Genomic DNA, 20,684 nt, shown 5'->3' with positions numbered 1-20,684 from the left:
GATCTGAGCATCCTCTGACATATTGATAGAAGTTTCAGACTCCTCTGTAAGCTTCATGTGACTAGCTAACAAGCCAATTATCTCTGCCTTCTTTAAACCTGGGGCTAGAGATACACCCAAATGATCACAAACTGTTATCAAATCATCTTTCTTCAGTGACTTCAAATGATCATGTGACAATTCTGTCATTGCAAGAAATTCTTCAACATCAAATGTAGCTATAGTGAATATACACAAATACAAGCAAGTAATAACACAGTATAGTATATTCTAGATCTTTCCAAAAAATTCCAAAATGTTTCCAATTCAAATTGGCTTTTGTTTTAAATTGACTTTCGTCTCAAATTGGCTTTTATTTCCTGAAAAACTGTTTTTAGTTTCAAATTGGCTTGTACAAATTTGGTTTTCGTCTCCCGGACAAGCCCCCAAAATCATTTGTTACGATACTGCAACAAATAACAAAGAAGATTTTATTTAAATTTCCTTTTTTTTATTACAGGAAATAAATCATGTATTTAAACAAAATAAAACCAAATAATCTTACATTAATCTCTTGAAGTGTCTGATGTACAATCCAGGGTTATAGTTCACTGTTATGGAAGTCCAATATATATATTCCAGGTAGGCTGGGAAGATTCCTTATTAATGATGGCAATGATGAAACTGATGTTGAAGGACGATGAATAATAACAGTCACTGTAACGAGTTGAAATGTCCGTGAAGACGATGTTGACGATGATTAACAGTCAATTTCAGCAATCCATGGGTTGAAGCGTGTTCATTGAACAGGTTGATGATGTTGATGATCTCGATGAGAACTGAAAATTCCTCTCTCAAAATAAATGCAAACAGTTCATTGATGGTGTGCAAATAATTCCACACAATATAGATATTCTAGGTGGAAATAAACTGCTCTGATCTGATCTGGTGAAGTGATCTCATATGATGTGATGATCTCATATGATGTGATGTGATGATCTCATATGATGTGATGATGTCCTTGTAGAAACTGCAGCTTTATATATACCCAATTACAACTGTCTAGATCATTCTAAAATTCAGTCACCACTTTTTCTTTCAGGAGCCTTCTTCATTTCTAAAACATCCTTGAATGACCTCATTGAAATCAACAGTGTCAATAAAATAGCTAAGCCTATTGTTCATAATCTCTATTCACAAATAACAATAAAACTCCTTGGCCTTTAAATGGCAAGGCCTGCATAATAAAGACATTCTGGAATGTTCTTTACAATTCTTGGCTATCCTTAAAGGGAAATAACTAATAGATGAATGTAATTGCTTTTAAAATTCTTTTACAATTATTCTTATATATAACAGAAGTTACACTTCACTGGAGTAACTCAACACTGTCTGTTGTTGGGGTATATATGTTTTAAAAATACCCTAGTGTTAAGTTACACCGTCAGGCTGCAGGTGTTGAAGAACTTGAAATCGGACACCAAATTAATGGTGTGAGTCCGAACCGTGAAACAACAACAAAGCTGGTGTTGGTATTTTTTTACACCAATGGGTGATTTAAACTTTCGTTTCTGCAGGTGTTCGAGGGTGTCAAATGAACACCAAATGGTGTTAACTTCATAACATTCTCCGACTCGTGTTCAAATCGAACACCAAGACTGGTGTTGATATATTTTAACAGCCTAAATGTTGGTATCTTAACACCAGTGGCAGTGTTACTCCAACACCAGATGGTGTGGTCCTTTATTGATTGGGCTGATGTTAGATTTAACACCCGTGGTGTTAAATATAGCTAACGTCGCATAGTCTCCAATATTATATTTAATGGGATTATCAGTGATTCACCGTATGATTTCTACTTAATGGACAATGAATTCTAGTTTGTTATGCCTATTTAATAAGAGACATACCACTGCCTTGTTTCCTTTTGAATGAACAGCCGAAAGCAGCACACGATCCCGGCATGATTTCCTCAAAATTAACTGAAAGGAGGGGAAACTTCAGACCAAGCCCTGATCTTCATCATAAGTAACGCACTTACAGCAACCTATTTTTGCCCTCTTTTAAGATGGCGGCCGCCCCGAACATGGATTCACAGCAATTTGATGAAGTTCGCCCTCTAGTGTCAATAATATACATCTGTATGATCGAGATAAACACTCTCTTCCCCAGGCACTGACAGAAGATAATTTTCGTTAACTGTCAGCAAAATTTATGTATTTTACTTTACATCAACATGGGTACTTGCACACCTGACACAATTTCAGAACCTCAATTTAGTAATATCGTCATTGGTTTATTTACTCAGGTTAAGATACCACTGCAGTGGGCATGATCACGTCTTTTTGTACAGGTAATGCTACAGCAACACCAACGAAACCGATTCCAAACCGATCGGTTGTCTGTCATTTGTAATAACTTAATAACTTTGATCGGTCTGGAGTTGGTTCGCCAATGTGACTGTGACAGAGCAATCGGAGAGAATAGGTATAAATCAGCAACGTGGCATTTCGCTTCGACTTCACACAATGTTAGTGAGGCAAGATGAGAGGGAGATAGAGCACAAGTTATCATCTGAAGAGCATATATTGGACAGATCTCGGCCGATTATCGACCGACCTCTGTCCGGACAATAGTCACTAACCGACAGATGTCAAACCGGTATGCATCGATCTACGGCCAATGTGATTGACATAGGCCGGACATCGGTCCATGATCACATATGTATTGGGTGCCCTTTATAAACCTCGCCATTTCGCATGTACAGTACATCTTTCGGCGTGTTTGTACAATACACAAAGCAAGAAGTTGTCAAGAAGGAAAGTGCACCGGCTGTCAATCGCCTAGGCATCGTACGATGTCCGTACAATACTAATAAATTTTCCTTGTCTGGTTTCTCTTATCACTCTCAAACAACCCTTTTAACAGCGCACCTGACATGCCCGAGGGTTATCATGGTCATATTATAGTAGGTACATGTAGTTGACGAGGAAACTCTCTACAACGCATCGATTCCTTTGAAAATACAATTAAAATCACAATGGAGAGAGGGTTTTGTCAAAAGTTGGTGGACTGGGACACCCTGGGACAGCAGCTCATCCGAAGATTTGCACCGGACGAACAATTGCAAATATGTATATGTCGTTGTCAAGAGTCATGAGATTCTGATGCTGTCCCGGTCCACAAAGTTTGGACAAAAGCCTATCAGCCCTTCAACGTCATTTCAATTGCATTTTCAAAGGAATCGATGCGTTGTAGAGAGTTTCCCCGTAGTAAATGCGAATTGGCCAGTGTATTGGGAAAAAAACTCGGCCCTAATCCTCATTTCGATTTTAATTGAAGGACTAAACCTGTATCAAAATGTGAAAAATTATGAATTCGGTAGATATCAAAGTGCTCAGTGCTACAGGAATATTATCTATCACATGCTTTTCAAATGATTTCAGTGAGTTGATCGAACGAGTGTATCAAAATAAACACTCTTCTCCAGGTACTGAGAAAAGATAATTTTCGTTAACTGTCAGCAAAATTTATGTATTTTACTTTACATCAACATGGGTACTTGCACACCTGACACAATTTCAGAACCTCAATTTAGTAATATCGTCATTGGTTTATTTACACAGGTTAAGATACTGCAGTGGGCATGATCAGGTCTTTTTGTAAAGGTAGTGCAACAGCAACACCAACGAAAGCGATTCTTAACCGATCGGTTGTCTGTCATTGGTAATAACGTAATAACTTTGATCGGTCTTTAGTCGGTTCGCCGGTATGACTGTGACATAGGAATCGGAGAGGGTAGGTAAATCAGCAACGTGGCATTTCGCTTCGACTTCACACAATAGTGATGCATTAGTGAGACAAGATGAGAGGGGGATAGAGCACGAGTTGTTGTCCCAAGGTATAAGGGGCACCAAACCCTTATATCCTGAGACGTGGTCCGCCGGTCCCTGGCGAAAAAAAATGTATTTAATGTAACATCTTTTCAGCAATATCTTCATTCATCGGATTGCGGCTTCAAGTTGTTTACCGGTCATCATTTCTTCATCATGCTGAGGTTCTTCGTACTCGCCTGCGCTTTGGGCGCCATCCAGGGTAAGCTCTGGATCTTCTATCACCCAAAGTATTTTGTTTTACTGAACTATATTTGTTGAACGGTTTGCCCAACTCGTGCTGAGCCACGAGTTCGCTGCGAAGTAAAAAAAGAATAATTGCCCATCGGTTTGGTAACCCTTAATATTTTTCACATCTCTATACCAAGAAAAATATTTGTTGTACTGGATAACTTCAACTTAAAGAAAAATATAATTTCAAAGCATTTTTACGCCTCACACACTCTTTGTGAATAATTGTGGCACATGCAGACATAATGATTTGCATATTTGTTTTTTTTTTCTTTCCTTTATTATTAGCTAGTTTCGTTTAGACATTTTAACATTTTTGTTTAAATATTTATGTATGTACTTTACATATCCAAAGGCTCAAGCATCTGCTTATATTATCATACCACTGTATGTCGTCTGCAACCTTGGTATAATCAGTTATGTAAATGCTCATAATTTCACATTTTTTGTGTAAAAGGTAATGTATTTATTTTTATGATGGTCACACTAGTGCGTATTAAAATTAATTACACTTAAAAAATATCCTGTAAAATTATACATTTGTAACATCCTGAAGATTTTTCCACATTTTGACATTGATACAGATCCATTTAAGCAAAAGAGGATTTAACTGTCAAAAAATATTTCCACTTCAGTGAGCACCACTTACTTTTGAAAAGTTGGTGAAAATGATTTGCGCAGAACTTTGGAATAGTTATGCGAATAAAAGTAGACCTTAATCATGAAGAACATGTGGAATTTAGCTCGTAAATTTGATTTGAAGATATCTTTTACTTTTTTTAACTTGTTTCCTTGCCCAAAAAACTTCGAAGAGCACATTGCGTCCAACACTGAGGCCATCATGACGGTATTTGCTTTACACTGAGCTATGATTTACATGAAATGGCTTGGGCTTGATTTTCATTTTGTTAATCATTGTCCAGCTTAAGAAAAGTATGGAGAAACAAGTATTAAATGAAAAATAAAATTTAAACCCACTTTAAATGATCAAATCTGAGTAAAAAAATGCAGGAGATGGCTGATATAAACTTTTGTTTAAAGTCAGTTATGTCCTCAGATCCAGCTGAAAAAAAGGGTAGAGGTTGTGCTTGCTAAATCTAGGTGGCAAAATTGTTACAAAATGCTTAAATGTATCCGTTTTATTTCAAAGTGCAAGGGAAATGTATGAGAAATGTTTCGCAGGGGCACCCTTTCCCCTTGACACAGCGTGAAAACGAGCATTTCTGCGCAAACAGATTTCTGCGAGCTTTCCCAAAATGGACAGTGCTCACTCAAGTGTAACATTCTGTCAAAACTTACTTTCATTGGATAGATGAGACCCAAACCCAAATTTATAAGTGAAAAATTTACCCACATGTTGCATATTTTTAATTTCCAGGGCTTTTTCAAAGTGTAAACTTTTTTTGATACGCACTGTACATTGTCATGACATGCATGCAGAAACGAAATTAAAAATAATAATTAAATTCATCTAACAGTTAACTATGATTCATAAAACCATTTTCAAATGGTACATTCACCCTATCGATAAATATTTATTTCATTTGATTTTTTTTATAATAGCGTATTTTAGCATCCACTACACAGACGTTTTCTGCAACATTGAAAATCTATTGAAAATGTCCGTCAAATCAAAATTATCAAATTGGAGGACCCTGTCGAAGGTTGGTGGCCTGGGACAGCACATCGCCTGCAGATTCGGACCGGACAAAAACATGCAAAATGTTGTCTGTCCAGAATCAAGGACGGCACTGTTGTTTTAATTCACTGATTTTAGACAAAGGCTGCTTTATTATGAAGGGTTTTTGACATAAGATTATCTGCGTAATAGGTGTCTGCGTAGTGATTGCTAAAATGCTCCAATAATTGGTGCCGCCTCGTCCTGTTGTGTTGCCGCGTTCCACATGGCTATTTAATATACCATATCCTCTCTCCCTTTAAACTAATAATAGGAGGGATCTTTGATCCACCAAAGGACGAAACGTGTGGTAAACCAGCAATTACTCCACTAGATATGTCAACTTTTATCGTTGGAGGGCACGAAGCCAAGCCTAACAGTTGGCCTTGGATGACACAAGTGATCAAGTACACCTATACTTATAAAGACTGGTACCATTACTGTGGAGCGACCCTTCTTAATGAAAATTGGATCGTTTCTGCAGCTCATTGTTTTGATGAGTAAGTATGAGGCACTGAAGAACGCGAACTTTGATAGACCCTTTTGTTTTTTCTTTAAAAAAATCACAGTGGTACTTGTATATAATTTCACTTTTTAATGTCTTCACAACATTTTTCACAGTATTTATGTTATCACATTCTAATAGCTAAGTTTATATGTATTTCATGTATTTTGAATCATGATATTATTGTAACTTAATGTGTTTTTATCCTTTTAAAATCATGACGTTGATGTAAGACAGGAATTCAGCTGATCTTTTTTTATCCTGTATAAATTTTTCTAATAAATAAATAAATATAATATACACGATACGACGAGAACGATTCGCTTGTGCCGAGAGCATTTTGCATTATATTGTGAAGAGCCAAAACGTCTGCATCGTCACATTAACGAATTTGGAGATGTGAATTTAATTTATAAAACAGATCGGCAATATATAATTCATGTAGGAAAAAATGAAATTCCGCGGATCACACACTCGAAAATGCAGCCAGTTGCCCCCTATGATACTCATTCGCGGCTGACAAAAGCGCATGAATGTCATCTCCATAGGCTAGCTTTCTCGTGCATTTGAGGGCGCTCAGATTTTACGCGCAAGAGGAAGCCAAAGGCATAGACGGATCCAGGGGGGCAAGGGGCCCGCCCCCCCCCCCCTATTGGTGGAGCAACAAAAAAGAAAAAAAGGGAAAGAAAGAAAAAAAGAAAAAGGGAAAAAGATGACAAATAGAAGGGGAAACATAAGCATAAGAAGACCAGTGAATAAAATAAGATGAGGGGAAGACTTGGAAAATATTTAAGAAAATCTTTCATGCCACTATATAAAATTTTCGCTCGCGCTTCACGCTCGCATTGCCTATCAGGTGATTTACAATATGGAGTTGAGATATCAAGTTTGGAAGTCAATATATTACAAAAATACATATTTCATCTCGAAAATCGAACTTTCATTATTTTGTGTGATTTATACATTGATTTTAAAAAGTGCCCTGTAAAAATTTAAGTTTTGTGGTTTGAATATTGACATTTTCTGCTCGCGCTTGTGCAAATTTTGATTTATCAGGTACCTATTATTTTCGTGTATTCCATAAAGTTTTCAAAATATCCTTTTTCGGTTCTGATTGTCAAAACGAATCAGCTAGCGCTGCACGCTCGCATTTTGATTCGCGAGTTATGTATGTCTCAATATTGATTACACAACAAACTACTTAAAATCCCCTATTCATGACAGTGACATTTAGGCTCGCATTAATGATTAATAATATATTAACTGATGCATCCTATTTATAATTACAAAAGTGCTTGTAATGTTCAGTTTTCAGGCCATCATAATTATCGTCAGATTTTGCGCCCTCATAGGCATTAATGAATAAGATATTAATTTAATAATTGAATAGTCCCTTTTGTTTAATTTCACGCTTAGCAAGAAGAATAGGAAAACAGTCTTCATTTTCATATAATTACATGACTTAAGGATGTGCCGGTCCTATGTCAAAACTCAAAGTGAAAATAATGAAAAATATCAGCTCTTAATTAAGTGCGATCCATATCCACCTCACAATTTTCCTACAAAGTGCTTGAAATATAGAGTTGAAATTGACTCTTTTTAAGATCAGAATATAAATTAGTTAAAGCTTAGAATTTCCATTATTTGGGTAAAAATGTCAAAAAATTCAGCTCGCGCTTCGCACTCGCACTATTTGATTTGTAAAATATTTAACGCCTTCATTGCTAAATGCATGCAGTCTTTTACAGGTACATTTTCCATAAATTCATTTCTGCTCGCGCTTCGCGTTCGTAATTATTTAGTTGATTTATTTGCAGGTTTGAAAGAAAAATGACAAGCAAAAAAAAAGGTGTTCTTTCACTTCAGAATGAATGTGATCTTGGCGAGGAAAACTTTGACAAGCAAAACCAAAAAATAAAAATTGTGGAAAGTCACTACATAATTAAGGTGCTTTTGGTTATATATTCTACTTTTTATTGCACACCTACCTGAATTCCATGGTGGTGCTGCCTATTTAGTGAATAACACACGCAAGTACCCCCAGGCAAATCTTGAAGGTACACACTGCAAAAACTCTGGTGTTGAATCAACACCAGCCCGGAATGTCCATACCCGAGAAGTGTGAAACAACACCAGTTTAGTTTTGGTCTAACACCAGATAGGTGTTTATACAACCCCAATTAGTATTAAAACAACATTGGTTTGATTCCAAATTGGTGTTGTTTCAATACTTCTCTGGTGTGGACATATTTAGATTCCGGGCTGGAGTTAAATCAACACTGGAGTTTATGCAGTGCAAGTGCTCAGCATCCCCGCTTCCAAGGGCCATGGGGACCTGGTTACTTTGTAGGGGCCACAGAATAGAAATAATGTTTTGTTGTTTGATTCAGATACCGAAAAGTGACTTTTGGTATCATTGTGCGCATTGTCTTTATTCACTCATGCATAAGTGATGGACAACTCGTGTGTGTAAGAGGAGATTCTGAGCTTTACAATGATAAGTAGGCCTACTGAGTCTATTGTATTTGTGATTACGTTATGATAGATCGTCGATAATTCTCAGTTTCGTTTTTTTTTCCTGGGACGCACTGTAAATTAACTTTTTGTGTCATTTTTGCAGCAATGACATGCAACTATGGGACTACCTATTTTATGTGGGAGCTCACGAGAGAAAAGGATGGGGGGAAAGCACTCGCCAGATGCTCGAAGCAGAAGAGATCATTCTGCATCCAGGTTACCATCCTTTTGGTGATCACGATCATGACATAGCCCTTATAAAGATCAAGGGTAGTGTCCAAATGAATGATTACGTCTCGCCAGCCTGCATTGCTTCAGATAGGCCGGCTGATGGTAAAGATTCGTATGTTACTGGCTGGGGACATCTAGGTACGTATAAGTTGGTCATACGGGGCATTGCAAGAAACCTTTGTTCAATTCATCATTATAGAGTACCGAAGCGATGACGTCAGTTGCCATGGTGTCATGGCGGCCTGGTTCTAAACAAATAAAAGTCGGAATACTTCCGGGTGGGTGTTTCATAAAGCTGTTCGTAAGTTAGGGGCGGCAATTTAGAATACAATTTACCACACGAAGGACCACCAGTCGTTCTTAACTTACGAACAGCTTTATGAAACACCGACCCGAAAGTATTCCGACTTGCTCATATCGCTTTACAGTGAGTCAGAAAAAATGTCCCACTTTTGTAAAGTAGAATTGTTTAAAATATGAATATTTCATCATTAGTTTCATGATATGTCTTGATAGAGGTATCCTCCCAGTACAATCAGGTACCTTTTTCATTTGATCCCGTGCACGCATGACTGAACAGCGGACAATCTTTAGAAGACGGTCAGATCTCACTTGCGCCAAGTTACAGAATGGGGAGTAAAACACTCTTTTGAACAAAGATAGTCCGACAGACTGAAACACACACACACACGTACGCCCACCCTAACACACACACATGCACACGCACTGGCAGATCCACTCAAACATGCACACACACACACAAATATCACCTGTACGGTGATATTTCTGAACAGCCTTTCTGCTGGAACACCGAACATCTGGGTAACAGCGGCGAAACCCTTGCAAAACAACTGCTAGTCTGCTACACTCTGAGTCCTTGCATACTCGGTGACCATTAATGACCTATGTTGGGTTGTGAATTGAGGACGACCATGATTCGTGTACTTTTGCTACTGTAAAAAAGACGCTCAAGTGACTGCTGCCAAATCAGGCAAGCCCTTTTGTAGGCAAGTGCAACAAATGCACAGACATCCATTGTAAATTTTCATTGTTAACCAACAAAAGACATAACCAGCATATTGGATTTATGCGCACTTGATGATGATGATGGTGAAGAAGATCAAGATGATGACAATGAGGATGATTATATGATGGTGGTAGTGAATGTGTTTTAAGGGGAAAGATTGTCGGGAATTACCACTTAAACATTCAGCGATCTTGCAAAAAATCAATGCTTAATCAGAGAAGAGAAAACTATGAACCAGTTATTACCATGTGTGTTGTGTGTGTTTGGGTGTGTGTGTGTGAGCATGCCAGTCTGTCTGTCAGACTGTCTTTGTCTAAAGCACTGTTTTATTCATCACCCAGTAACTTGGCGCAAGTGAGATCTGACAGTCTTCTAAAGATTGTCCGATGTTCAGTCATGCGTGCACGGGATCAAATGAAAATGGTACTTGAATGTACTTGGAGGATACCTCTATCGAAGACATATCATGAAACTAATGAGTAAATATTCATATTTTAAACAATTCAACTTTACAAAAGTGGGACATTTTTTCTGACTCACTCTGTATATTGCTTGTTTCTATAGCACATCACATTTTTTGCAAATACACATGTGTATAGATGATCGTCAGCTGCGACTCTGTTTAGAACCAGTCGGTTTGTTATGACATCATGACGTTACACTTCGGTACTGCCGAACCGTGGAGATATCAGGAACTTTTCGCACAGCGGCGCAGAATAGCCTATAGGTAGTTTTCGCATTTCCTATGGAAAACTCTTTATGAAATTAAAATCGCAATGGAAAGCTGAGAGGCTTTTGTCGATCAGTTGGTGGACTGGGACAGCAGATCATCCGAAGATTTGCATCGGACGATTCCGATGCTGTCCAGGTCCACCAACCTCCGACATATGCCTCTCAGCTATCCATTGTGATTTGACTTGCATTTTTTTAAAGGAATCGGTGCGTTGTAGAGAGTTTCCCCGTAGTCAAGAAGAAGTCCGATAGACTCTTTTACAACGCAGCAAATGCAAGTCAAATCACAATCAAGTATCTGTCGAGGGTCGATGAATCGGAACTGCCTATTCGTCTGACGTTTGGGAGGTGACGAAAAATTCAGTGCAAACATTATGGCCCGAATTCATTAGGAAGGACTAAAGTTATACCGGGGTTAAATTTAACCAGAGGTTAACTAATATCCGGGTATAAAGTTAGTCCACCACACTTTTCACAAACGGTGGACTTACTAATCCATGGTCTAACTTTAGCATCCGGGGTTAAATTTAACCCACGGCTGAGTTATACCCAGGTGCTAACTTTAGTCCATGGATAAAATGACGTCAAATGACACTTTTATACCCCGGGTATAACTTTTAGTCCACCTTTGTGGATTCGGGCCTATGTCGTTTGCTTTTCCGATTTATTCCGAACCTCGACAAAGACTTCACTGTGACTTGATTTGCATTTTCAATGCATTTGCTGCGTTGTTCAATTCATTCTGCGCCGCGGCTGTGAAAAGTCCAACGCTATTATTCAGATCTGCATGGCCTCACCAAGGAGTTGCTAAGTCGTACCTAGACGCAAGTTGATTTGCCTTTATTTGCCACTTTCTCGCAACTCGCAACTCCTCTTAATTTTGGAGATTAACCCTAACTCTCTGGGCTATTTTGAGAGTTTATAGTCCTGAAGGGGGCCCTTTAGGCCCGTCCCCCTAAGATCTCGACCGCGGATTGCGCAATCCCGAAGAAAATTTGCACGAAGGTTAAGAGTGACATAATTTACGCCATTGCAGATATAAATTGCACAAAATTCATATATTTTTAATATTAATTAAGCTAATTTCTTCATGAAATCATACGTTTTGCTCTGATTCACTAAATAAAGCTCCTTGAAAAATAATTTGTGGTGAAAATATTCTAAATGGCAATCCTAACAACTGTAAAGGAAAAAAATCCGGTACCAGCAATTTTATTGTGTATTTTTTTTTAAAATATCTTACGCATTTCTTTGTTTTTAATCTTTTTATTTTGTTTTTTTTTCCACTAAATTCATCGGGGACATTATATGAGTCATGGGTAGCATCAAATTAAAAAATTAGAATCATCAACCACTTACAAATTTTAGGTGAAACAGATTTAGTATTTATTTTGTGCATGATAATACGTTTTCGAGCAATTTTGGTCCGACATTCACTTACATAATAATATTGCGTAATTTCTTAACCGCGTGCCCGGGTGTCACAAACACCGTGTTTACACTTAATCGGCATTTGAATCGGCTCGCGGTTCTGAACCAAATGCCGATTAAGTGTAAACACGGTAAAAGTTGGTCTAAAAAGTTTCGCGAGACTTGAAAGTAAAAAGTCAGCGAATGGCGCGGTCCAAAAAAATCGCGCAGTGGATATATCGCGAAAGATTTTAGAGGGGGGTTCTGGTCGACCGAGAGCAAATAAGTCGTTGGAAAGTAAAAATTTGACTGACTACAGGAAGAAAAATATGGCGTCGTTTCTGTTTTTTTTTTGCCATGAAAATTCTAGAATCTGACGGGGATTCTCCGGATGTTCTCCACCAGGTTATGGTACCCATTGTCAGTGATACTGATTGTAAGCGGGCTTATGGCGGTATCACCTACAATCCCGATTATATGATTTGTGCTGGCCTATACGAAGGGGGCAAAGATTCCTGCCAGGTAGGTATACAAAACTAACATAACTTTAATATAGGCATATCAAACCAGTATTGCAATGCTGTTGTTCAACTTTGAAGAGTGAATGGCTATTTGGGGTTTTTAGTGGGGGTATTCTGTCTACATCTTCTACATAACTAAATCATATTAATCAGACCCTTTATTCGTAAATTTCGTCCGATATATTTTTCAATACTATGAATAATGATAACGAAATCCACACTTTAGAATAGCGGGAACAATGTGGAGAGGAGGAGGAGGGACGTCAATACCGTGCTCGAACATGCACTTTCAAAACTGTATACGGACGGAATCACCGCTGTTATGCTGACAGTCCTTCTTCTGTATTCACTTATTTTTTATTTTTCGCATTTTTTTACGGGAAACTCTTTACAACTAATCAATTCCTTTGAAAATGCAAGTCAAATCACAATGGAGAGCTGAGGGGTTATTGTCGAAAGTTGGTGGGCCGGGACGCGCGTTTCCGTTTTACACCCTGGCGAAGGCATTTTCCGGAAAAGTAGCCAAAAAGCGACTAGTGAAGAGTCTACACACGTCGCTGGTTGCATTCAGCGTGCGACACAGGAAAGACAAATTGAAGTTTGATGGATTGATACACTTAGAAGCTGCCGAAAGAAAGATATAGAAGACTGATGAATAGATAGAGACAAGATAGACAGATAGATAGATAGATAGAAATAGAGAGAGAGAGGTGGATAGACAGATAGAAATAGAGAGAAAGAGGGAGAGATGGATGGATAGATAGATAAATAGAGAGAGGGGGAGAGACAGAGAGGTCGATATATAGAGGGAGAGGGGGAGAGAGAGAAAGAGAGAGAAGGATAGATAGATAGATAGATGAGAGATAGATAGATGTTAGATAAAGAGGGAGAGAGACAAAGAATATTAACAAATTAACAGATAGATAAGTTTAAAAAATAGATAGATAAATAGATAGAGAGAATAAGAGAAAGACAGACAGATGGATAGATAGATAGAGAGAGAGAGATATATATTAAATAGATAATTAAAGAATGAGAGAGACAGAGAAGATTATCAACAAATTAACAGATAGATACTCTAGTTCAAAAATAGATAAATAGATAGAGAGAAATAGAGAAAGACAGACAGATGGATAGAGAGATAGATAGAGAATTTGAGAGATAGATAGATGTCAGATAGATCGAGAATGAGAGAGAAGAGCGACAAATTAACAGATAGATACTGTAGTTACATAGGTAGGTAGAGAGAGAGAAATAGAGAAAGACAGACAGATGGATGGATAGAGATAGAGAATTTGAGATAGATGTTAGATAAAGAATGAGAGAGACAGAGAAGATTATTAGATAAATACTGCAGTCACATAGATAGATAGATATAGAGTTTGAGAGATAGACAGATAGAGAGAAAGACAGACATCAGCGAATCGGAAAGGCAAATGATCAAGGCAAACTTTCGTATTGAACCTGGAAAGTATAACTATAAGCTCAGCTGCATTTTCAAGTACGGTATGTATTTTCTGCGGATAACTTCGGTGCGGACTTTGGATCGCGCGCCCAGCTGATAATGTAAACAAACGTAGACGTGGACTCTTCACTAGTCGCTTTTTGGCTACTTTTCCGGAAAATGCCTTCGCCAGGGTGTAAAACGGAAACGCGCGGCCGGCGCAGCATTGGAATTTCTTGACCCTGGACGACATATTTGCAATTGTTCGTCCGGTGCAAATCTTCGAATGATCTGCCGTCCCAGTCCAACAACTTTAAAAAAAAAGCCTCTCAGCTCTCCTTTAAGATTTTAATTGCAATTTCAAAGGAATTGATGCGTTGTAGAGTTTCCCCGTACTAAATGCGAAGACTCCCTACTACTCAACTGTACAAGAACTTATTTCTGATTCTTGTTCTCCATGGATAGGGTGACAGCGGTGGACCATTGGTGGTTAAAAATTCAGACGGTCAATGGGAACTTGCTGGAGTCGTGAGCTTTGGCCACGGTTGTGCCAAGGAACGTTACTATGGGGTCTACACCAACGTGGCCTACTACTACGACTGGATTCAGAGTTACATTAACTGAACCTTCGTATGAGACAGAAAACATATCACAGTTCCTCCAAGATTGAGTGTAATCAACGAACGTAGAGGGCAATGCAAAGTGTTGACGCCCTCTACGCTCGTGAGTTGTAATCTATGATGACATAATAAAATCCAAAACGTTTGATACTGTGTTCTGATCGTCTAAGAAACAAGCATACATAATCAAAATATAAGTTCCTGGTTGTCAGTTTCATTCAATTCTATTCACAGTCTATGAGTATTATAACAATAAGCCAAGTAACTAAATAAGACATCTGAAACAGAGTACCTTCTCATGAAAGTTTTCAGCACTACCAAATAGTCATCGTCTGATAGTTAGCATTGTAAAACCAAAAAGAGCAAAGCGCTTCTCTGTACACATAGTTTGCTAAGCAAACCCTTCATTCGAGGAAAGTGGTCTAAATATTCAGCAGAAATAGAATGTTTTCTTATTGATTCTTTCAATAAGGGACTGTATCCTGGAAAATGCAAGAGAGAAGGGGAAAGATGAAAGTGTATGCCCTGAAACAGTAGGTGTGGAAGATATAAAATTATCATTAAAAAGTGTTTTAACCAAGGGCCGGAGGAGTGGATAACATCCACAACATGAGAACTGTGTGTGCAGGGGTATAGACGCGTGGAACATGAATAGAGTGTCAGAAAATGCCAAAAAGAACCCCGCATTATTAGTCACCATGTAGGTCCCAGTGACATTTAGGATGGATTGCGCATAAATTACGGATAAAATTTGATTACAGACGCTAAACATCCGCAATATTCGTAAAGTATGCTGTTTTAAGACGGTTATTTTCCGCACATGTCCGTAATCATCCGCAAAGGCACATTTTTCCGTTCCCAGGAGTTTTGGGCTGCCCAAAACTCCTGGGAGCGGAAATCATCCGGTTTATATGCTCAATGCATACGCAATGCATACTCAATGTATGCGCTGAATTTTCGCAGTTATCCTGTGATATCCGCAACGGACATGGGGTTGCGGATAAGTAGCGGACTGGGATAGAATGCGAAACGAATGCATAGCGTGCCTAATACGACTTTATACCAAGCTATAATAATTTATAAAGAATGCTTACAGACTGGTCACGAATAGTGCGTTTGTATTACGACTGTTTCGCGAACAATTTGCGAGTACACAGCAAACATTCATCGTAAACCCAGATTACTATATAAATGTAACAGAAAATGAAATTTGACCGTCATTTTAAGAACAGTTGTGTAGAATATTGGATGTTGCCATGGATCATCACGGACAATTGATAGTTGCAGCCATCCAACAACATAACAATCTTCTCTTCCAAGTTCAACGTTTGATCCAAATACGGAAAAGAAAGCGAAGGAGAAATCAAAGAGCTGTCTGGGGGAGACCTTGTATTGGCAGAAGACTAGATCTGGGCATGTACGATAGATTGATGGTGGAGCTGCGTAACGAAGATCCACGTGCCTTCCAGAACTTTATGAGAATGCCCCAGACATGTTTGACGAACTGGTGAACCGGCTCACTCCTCGACTGCTCAAGACACAGACCAACTTCAGAGCGAACTTAGAGCCTGGACTCAAAGTGGCCATAACGCTACGCCACCTTGCCTCTGGTTCAAAATACAGGGACATGCAGTACGGTTGGAGGGTCCCTCACAACACAATCAGCAAAGTTGTCAGAGAAGTATGTACAGCCATATCAGAAGAGTACCTTGATGAACAGATGACTTGCCCTACCAACGATGAAGAATGGCGTGAAATTGCCAATGACTGGTTGCAGAGGTGGAACTTTCCTCACACAATCGGCGCGATTGATGGCAAGCATGTGGCATGCAAAGCTCCCCCAAACTCAGGCTCGGAATATTACAACTACAAGGGCTTTTCAGTATCATTTTAGTTGCCCTGGTCAGTTCTGACTACAAGGTTCTTTTGGCTGACGTATCAGGAAACGGTTCCGCATCAGATGCTCAAATATACAACCAAAGTGAGCTGAAGCAAGGTCTCGAGAACGGCGACATTATGGGTTGGCCAAATCCAGATCCCTTACCCAATGACACCCAAGATGTCCCATACTTCATTGTGGGCGACGATGCTTTCTCTCTGAGAACATACCTAATGAAGCCATACAGTGCAAAGGCCCTGACCAGGGAAGAGCGTATCTATAACTACAGGCTGTCGAGGGCCAGGAGAGTCGTCGAGAACATATTTGGTATCATGGCGAATATATAGATTCCAAGTCCTTCTCACCACCATGCAGCACCATGCCGACACAGTCAGGCTGATACTGAAGACTTGCATTCTGCTCCACAACCTAATGCGCACCCGCTACCCAGTCCTACAGAACAGGCTTGTGGACCGGCAGCTGAAGAATGGACAAATAGTTCCTGGAGAATGGTGAAGGGGCCAAAACCTTGTTGACACAGTGGAGGTTCGAGCACGACGCTGAAGAGTGGAGTGCTCTTATGTTATATGGTCTTGATTCAAATGTATCACATTCGCAATGCGACCGTTGTTTCCGCATCACGTGCGCATTGCATTCTCTATGCATACGTAATACTTCCGCAATAATCGTTTAGCATCCTATTTTTGTCCGCAATACATGTGTTATACTTCCGCATTACTTTCGTTATGTCTACAATACATTCCACAATTTTACAATCAATATCCCTCGTAAAATAGCATTCGCAAGGTAATTTGTTTTTATTCGTGATATTTCCGCTTTTAATCGTAATTTGTTCGCTGTACATCTTTTATGTATCCGCAATTTTAAAGTGGATTTTTATTTTTTTTTCCCAAATTTAATGCGGATGACAACGAATGACCGAAATTTGTATTCGCAATTCATGCGTAATTCAACTTCCCCCCAGTGGGACCTCGCATTTAGTCATGAAAATTTAAAACACAAAGACAATGACTGTCTCGTCTCTTCAACTGAGAGCAAGATTAATTTGTCCTAGTCTTAATGAAGACCTACTTGTTGATATCAGGGTCTGTGCCTGGAAATTATAGCGCTCCTGTGGCAATCAACAAGCTGGAATTCAGTCAGACAATGAACTGCTGGAACTGATTTAGAGTAAACTTTAGTATAAGTCCACGTGTTTCTTTAATATTGATCAAAGTTTACAGGCAGACAGCTTACGGATACATAAGCACAATAAGAATTGTAAGTGGCAAAATGGTGGAGAACGATTAAACCAATTAAAAAAGTCAGATGAGCTTCAATGACAGTGAATAATAGGTTGAAAATACCAATGAATCATGTTAAATAATAAAAAGGGAGGATATATTGCAGTAACTTATTGGACTGTTTTATTTCATTGACTGAGTACTACACTGAGATAACGAGTTCTTGTGGTATATGTTGTTTTCAATTGACTGAAAATGAGAATCAAGAGATATATGCAAGCGGTTGTAAAGAGCTTTTGTGAATCACTGTAGTAGAGTGATATACTATAAAAACGGTGTTACAGGCACATTGGCGGCCCGTATTCTGAAGTCGGGTTTAACTTAAACTCAGGTTTAAAGTTGTGGTTTAAGTATGGATGGCCAATTGTTACATAAATCCCCAACAATCGAGATATCATATTTCAGCTCATTTGCCTCTCAAAATTATTCATAATTGTGTAGGAAGTATAAATAGATGATTGTCTTCACCATCGATGAATCAGGAAAGAACACGGTGAACATAACACACAACTTAATAAAAATATTGACACTTTTGGCTTCCCATAATTTTAGTACAGAGTTAGACTATGGTCTAAGTTAAACCTGACTTCAGAATACGGGCCAATGTGTTTAACAGGACCAAACTATCAAGGGCCCGTTGCATAAAAGTTACTATTACCGTAACTTTGCCATCCAGAGGTAACTGCCGCGGAGACCTTAAAGGGGAATGAAACCTTTGGAACAAATAATAGGCTTGTATAGAAACAGAAAAATCAAAGAAAAAGAATAAAGAAAGTTTGATAAAAATCGGACAAATAATGAGAAAGTTATGAGCATTTGAATATTGCAATCACTATTAATGCTATGGAGATCCTCCCATTGGCAATGCGACAAGGATGTGTGATGTCACTGATGAACAACTTTCCCTTTGGTGGACTATAAAATACCCTCAAAATGTCTCTTTTTGCTTTTTTTTATGATGATACAAACTCTTTATCCATGATGTATTTTTAGAAAATATGTATTACATGCCCTCATGTAGAAAGAACACATGATCTATGGATAAATGTGATAAAAGAGGCAATTCAAGTGAAATATATACTAAAGTAATGGGAGAGTTGTTCACAAGTGACATCACACATCTTTGTCACATTGCCAATTTGATATCTCCATAGCATTAGTGATCGCAATATTCAAATGCTCATAAGTTTCTCATTATTTGTCCGATTTTTCTCAAACTTTTGTTAATCTGTTTCTTTGATTTTTCTGTTTTCACACAAGCTATCTTGTTCCAATGGTTTCATTCTCCTTTAATTCCAATGGGCTGATGAGCATTCTTACCATGGTAGTTACCATACATCGGGACAGTTCGAGACAAGTGTGAAAACAGAGGGGAAGAGAAGTGTCAACGGAGACAGATAAAGCAAAGAATTTAAGTTGAAACAAAGCCTTTGCCCAAACATAACTTCAATATACATGAATCAAATTAAATTAGTCAACTTTTTTTCACTGACTGTGTAAGACAAAAGAGAAGCACGCTCTCCAAACTTATAAAATAACTCTGAACTGACTGAATGTGACGTCATGCCCGGGAGGTCTTATCAGTTTGTGATTTTCAGTCGAAAATGAACGTAATTTTTTCGCGTACGAGTTCTATTTTCGTTCTATTGTGTGTATATTTGTTTGAACCTGACACCATATTATTTAAAGGTTAAGTCCACCTCTTATAATGTTGATTAATCCATGGATCCATTAAGAAAAATTAGACAAGCATAATGCTGAATTTTTCTATCAAAATCGGATGTAAAATAAGAAAGTTATTTTATTTTAAAGTTTCGATTATTTTTCACAAAATACTTATATGCACAATATTTAGAGAGAATCGATGATGTCCCTCACTCACTATTTATTTTGTTTTTTTATTGTTTGAATAATGAAATATTTCGATTTTTACAGATTTTATAAGGACCGACTTGACTGAACTTACACAGGTTCAGGGAGAAATAAAACTCATTTGCATACTGACCAGGTTGTGCATACAACTGTTTTGTGAAATTAAGCGAAACTTAAAATTGTTATAACTTTCTTATTTTACATCCGATTTTTATAAAATTTTCAGTGTTATGTTGTTGGAATTTTTTCTTTTTATTCAAATGAACATTTAATTGGAGTGGACTTGTACTTTAATCATCAATATCGAAATCCGAGCACAAGGAGGAGCAGTGGCCGAGTGGTCTAAGGCGACTGACTAGACATTTCAAAGTCCGGAGTTCGATCCCCGACCACGGCACCTATGCCCGTGAAATTGTGCTCTTTTATCCTGGGTGGTGTTTCATAAAGTTGTTCGTAAAGTTACGCACAACTTTACAAACGACTTGAACATGTTCTTATGCATAAGTCAGCTACATAGGGATATATCATTTGGCACAAGAAAGGGTCTCCAGTCGTGCGCAAAGTCATTCGTAACTTACGAACAGCTTTATGAAACGGGCCCCTGCATTCAAATAAATGGAAATGCTAAATGCATTCTTACTAGGTGTGTACTTGTTTTTTTATGGACCTGCCTCATGTGACGTCACGGGATATGATGCAGCCTTGCAACCAATTCTCGAATTCAGGACCCTCAGCTTCCAGCAGCTTATTCATGGATTTAACTTCCGACTTTTATGCAATTTTATATACTTATAATTTTTCTATACTAATTTTAGCCTAACTCATATTCAATGCAGGCCCG

At 38.3% G+C, this 20,684-nt stretch overlaps 2 protein-coding genes across 2 annotated transcripts; both read left to right on the top strand.

The window, feature by feature from the left end:
• Positions 1-3,836: 3,836 nt before the first annotated feature.
• LOC121428165 (trypsin-1-like) lies at positions 3,837-15,448 on the top strand. The gene is made up of 5 exons (XM_041624761.1): positions 3,837-4,074; positions 6,056-6,281; positions 8,907-9,172; positions 12,574-12,725; positions 14,634-15,448. The coding sequence occupies exons 1-5, from the start codon at positions 4,029-4,031 to the stop codon at positions 14,790-14,792; spliced, it is 849 nt and encodes a 282-aa protein (XP_041480695.1). The 5' UTR covers positions 3,837-4,028; the 3' UTR covers positions 14,793-15,448.
• A 1,167-nt stretch (positions 15,449-16,615) lies between these two features.
• On the top strand, positions 16,616-17,014 carry LOC121427293. Its single transcript, XM_041623631.1, has one exon. The coding sequence runs from the start codon at positions 16,616-16,618 to the stop codon at positions 17,012-17,014; it is 399 nt and encodes a 132-aa protein (XP_041479565.1).
• The last annotated feature ends 3,670 nt before the right edge of the window (positions 17,015-20,684 follow it).

The sequence above is a fragment of the Lytechinus variegatus genome, chromosome 14 (assembly GCF_018143015.1).
Source record: "Lytechinus variegatus isolate NC3 chromosome 14, Lvar_3.0, whole genome shotgun sequence".
Lineage (NCBI taxonomy): Eukaryota > Metazoa > Echinodermata > Echinoidea > Temnopleuroida > Toxopneustidae > Lytechinus > Lytechinus variegatus.
Note: the sequence above shows the minus strand (reverse complement) of the source record. Positions and strands in the feature narration are given on the sequence as shown.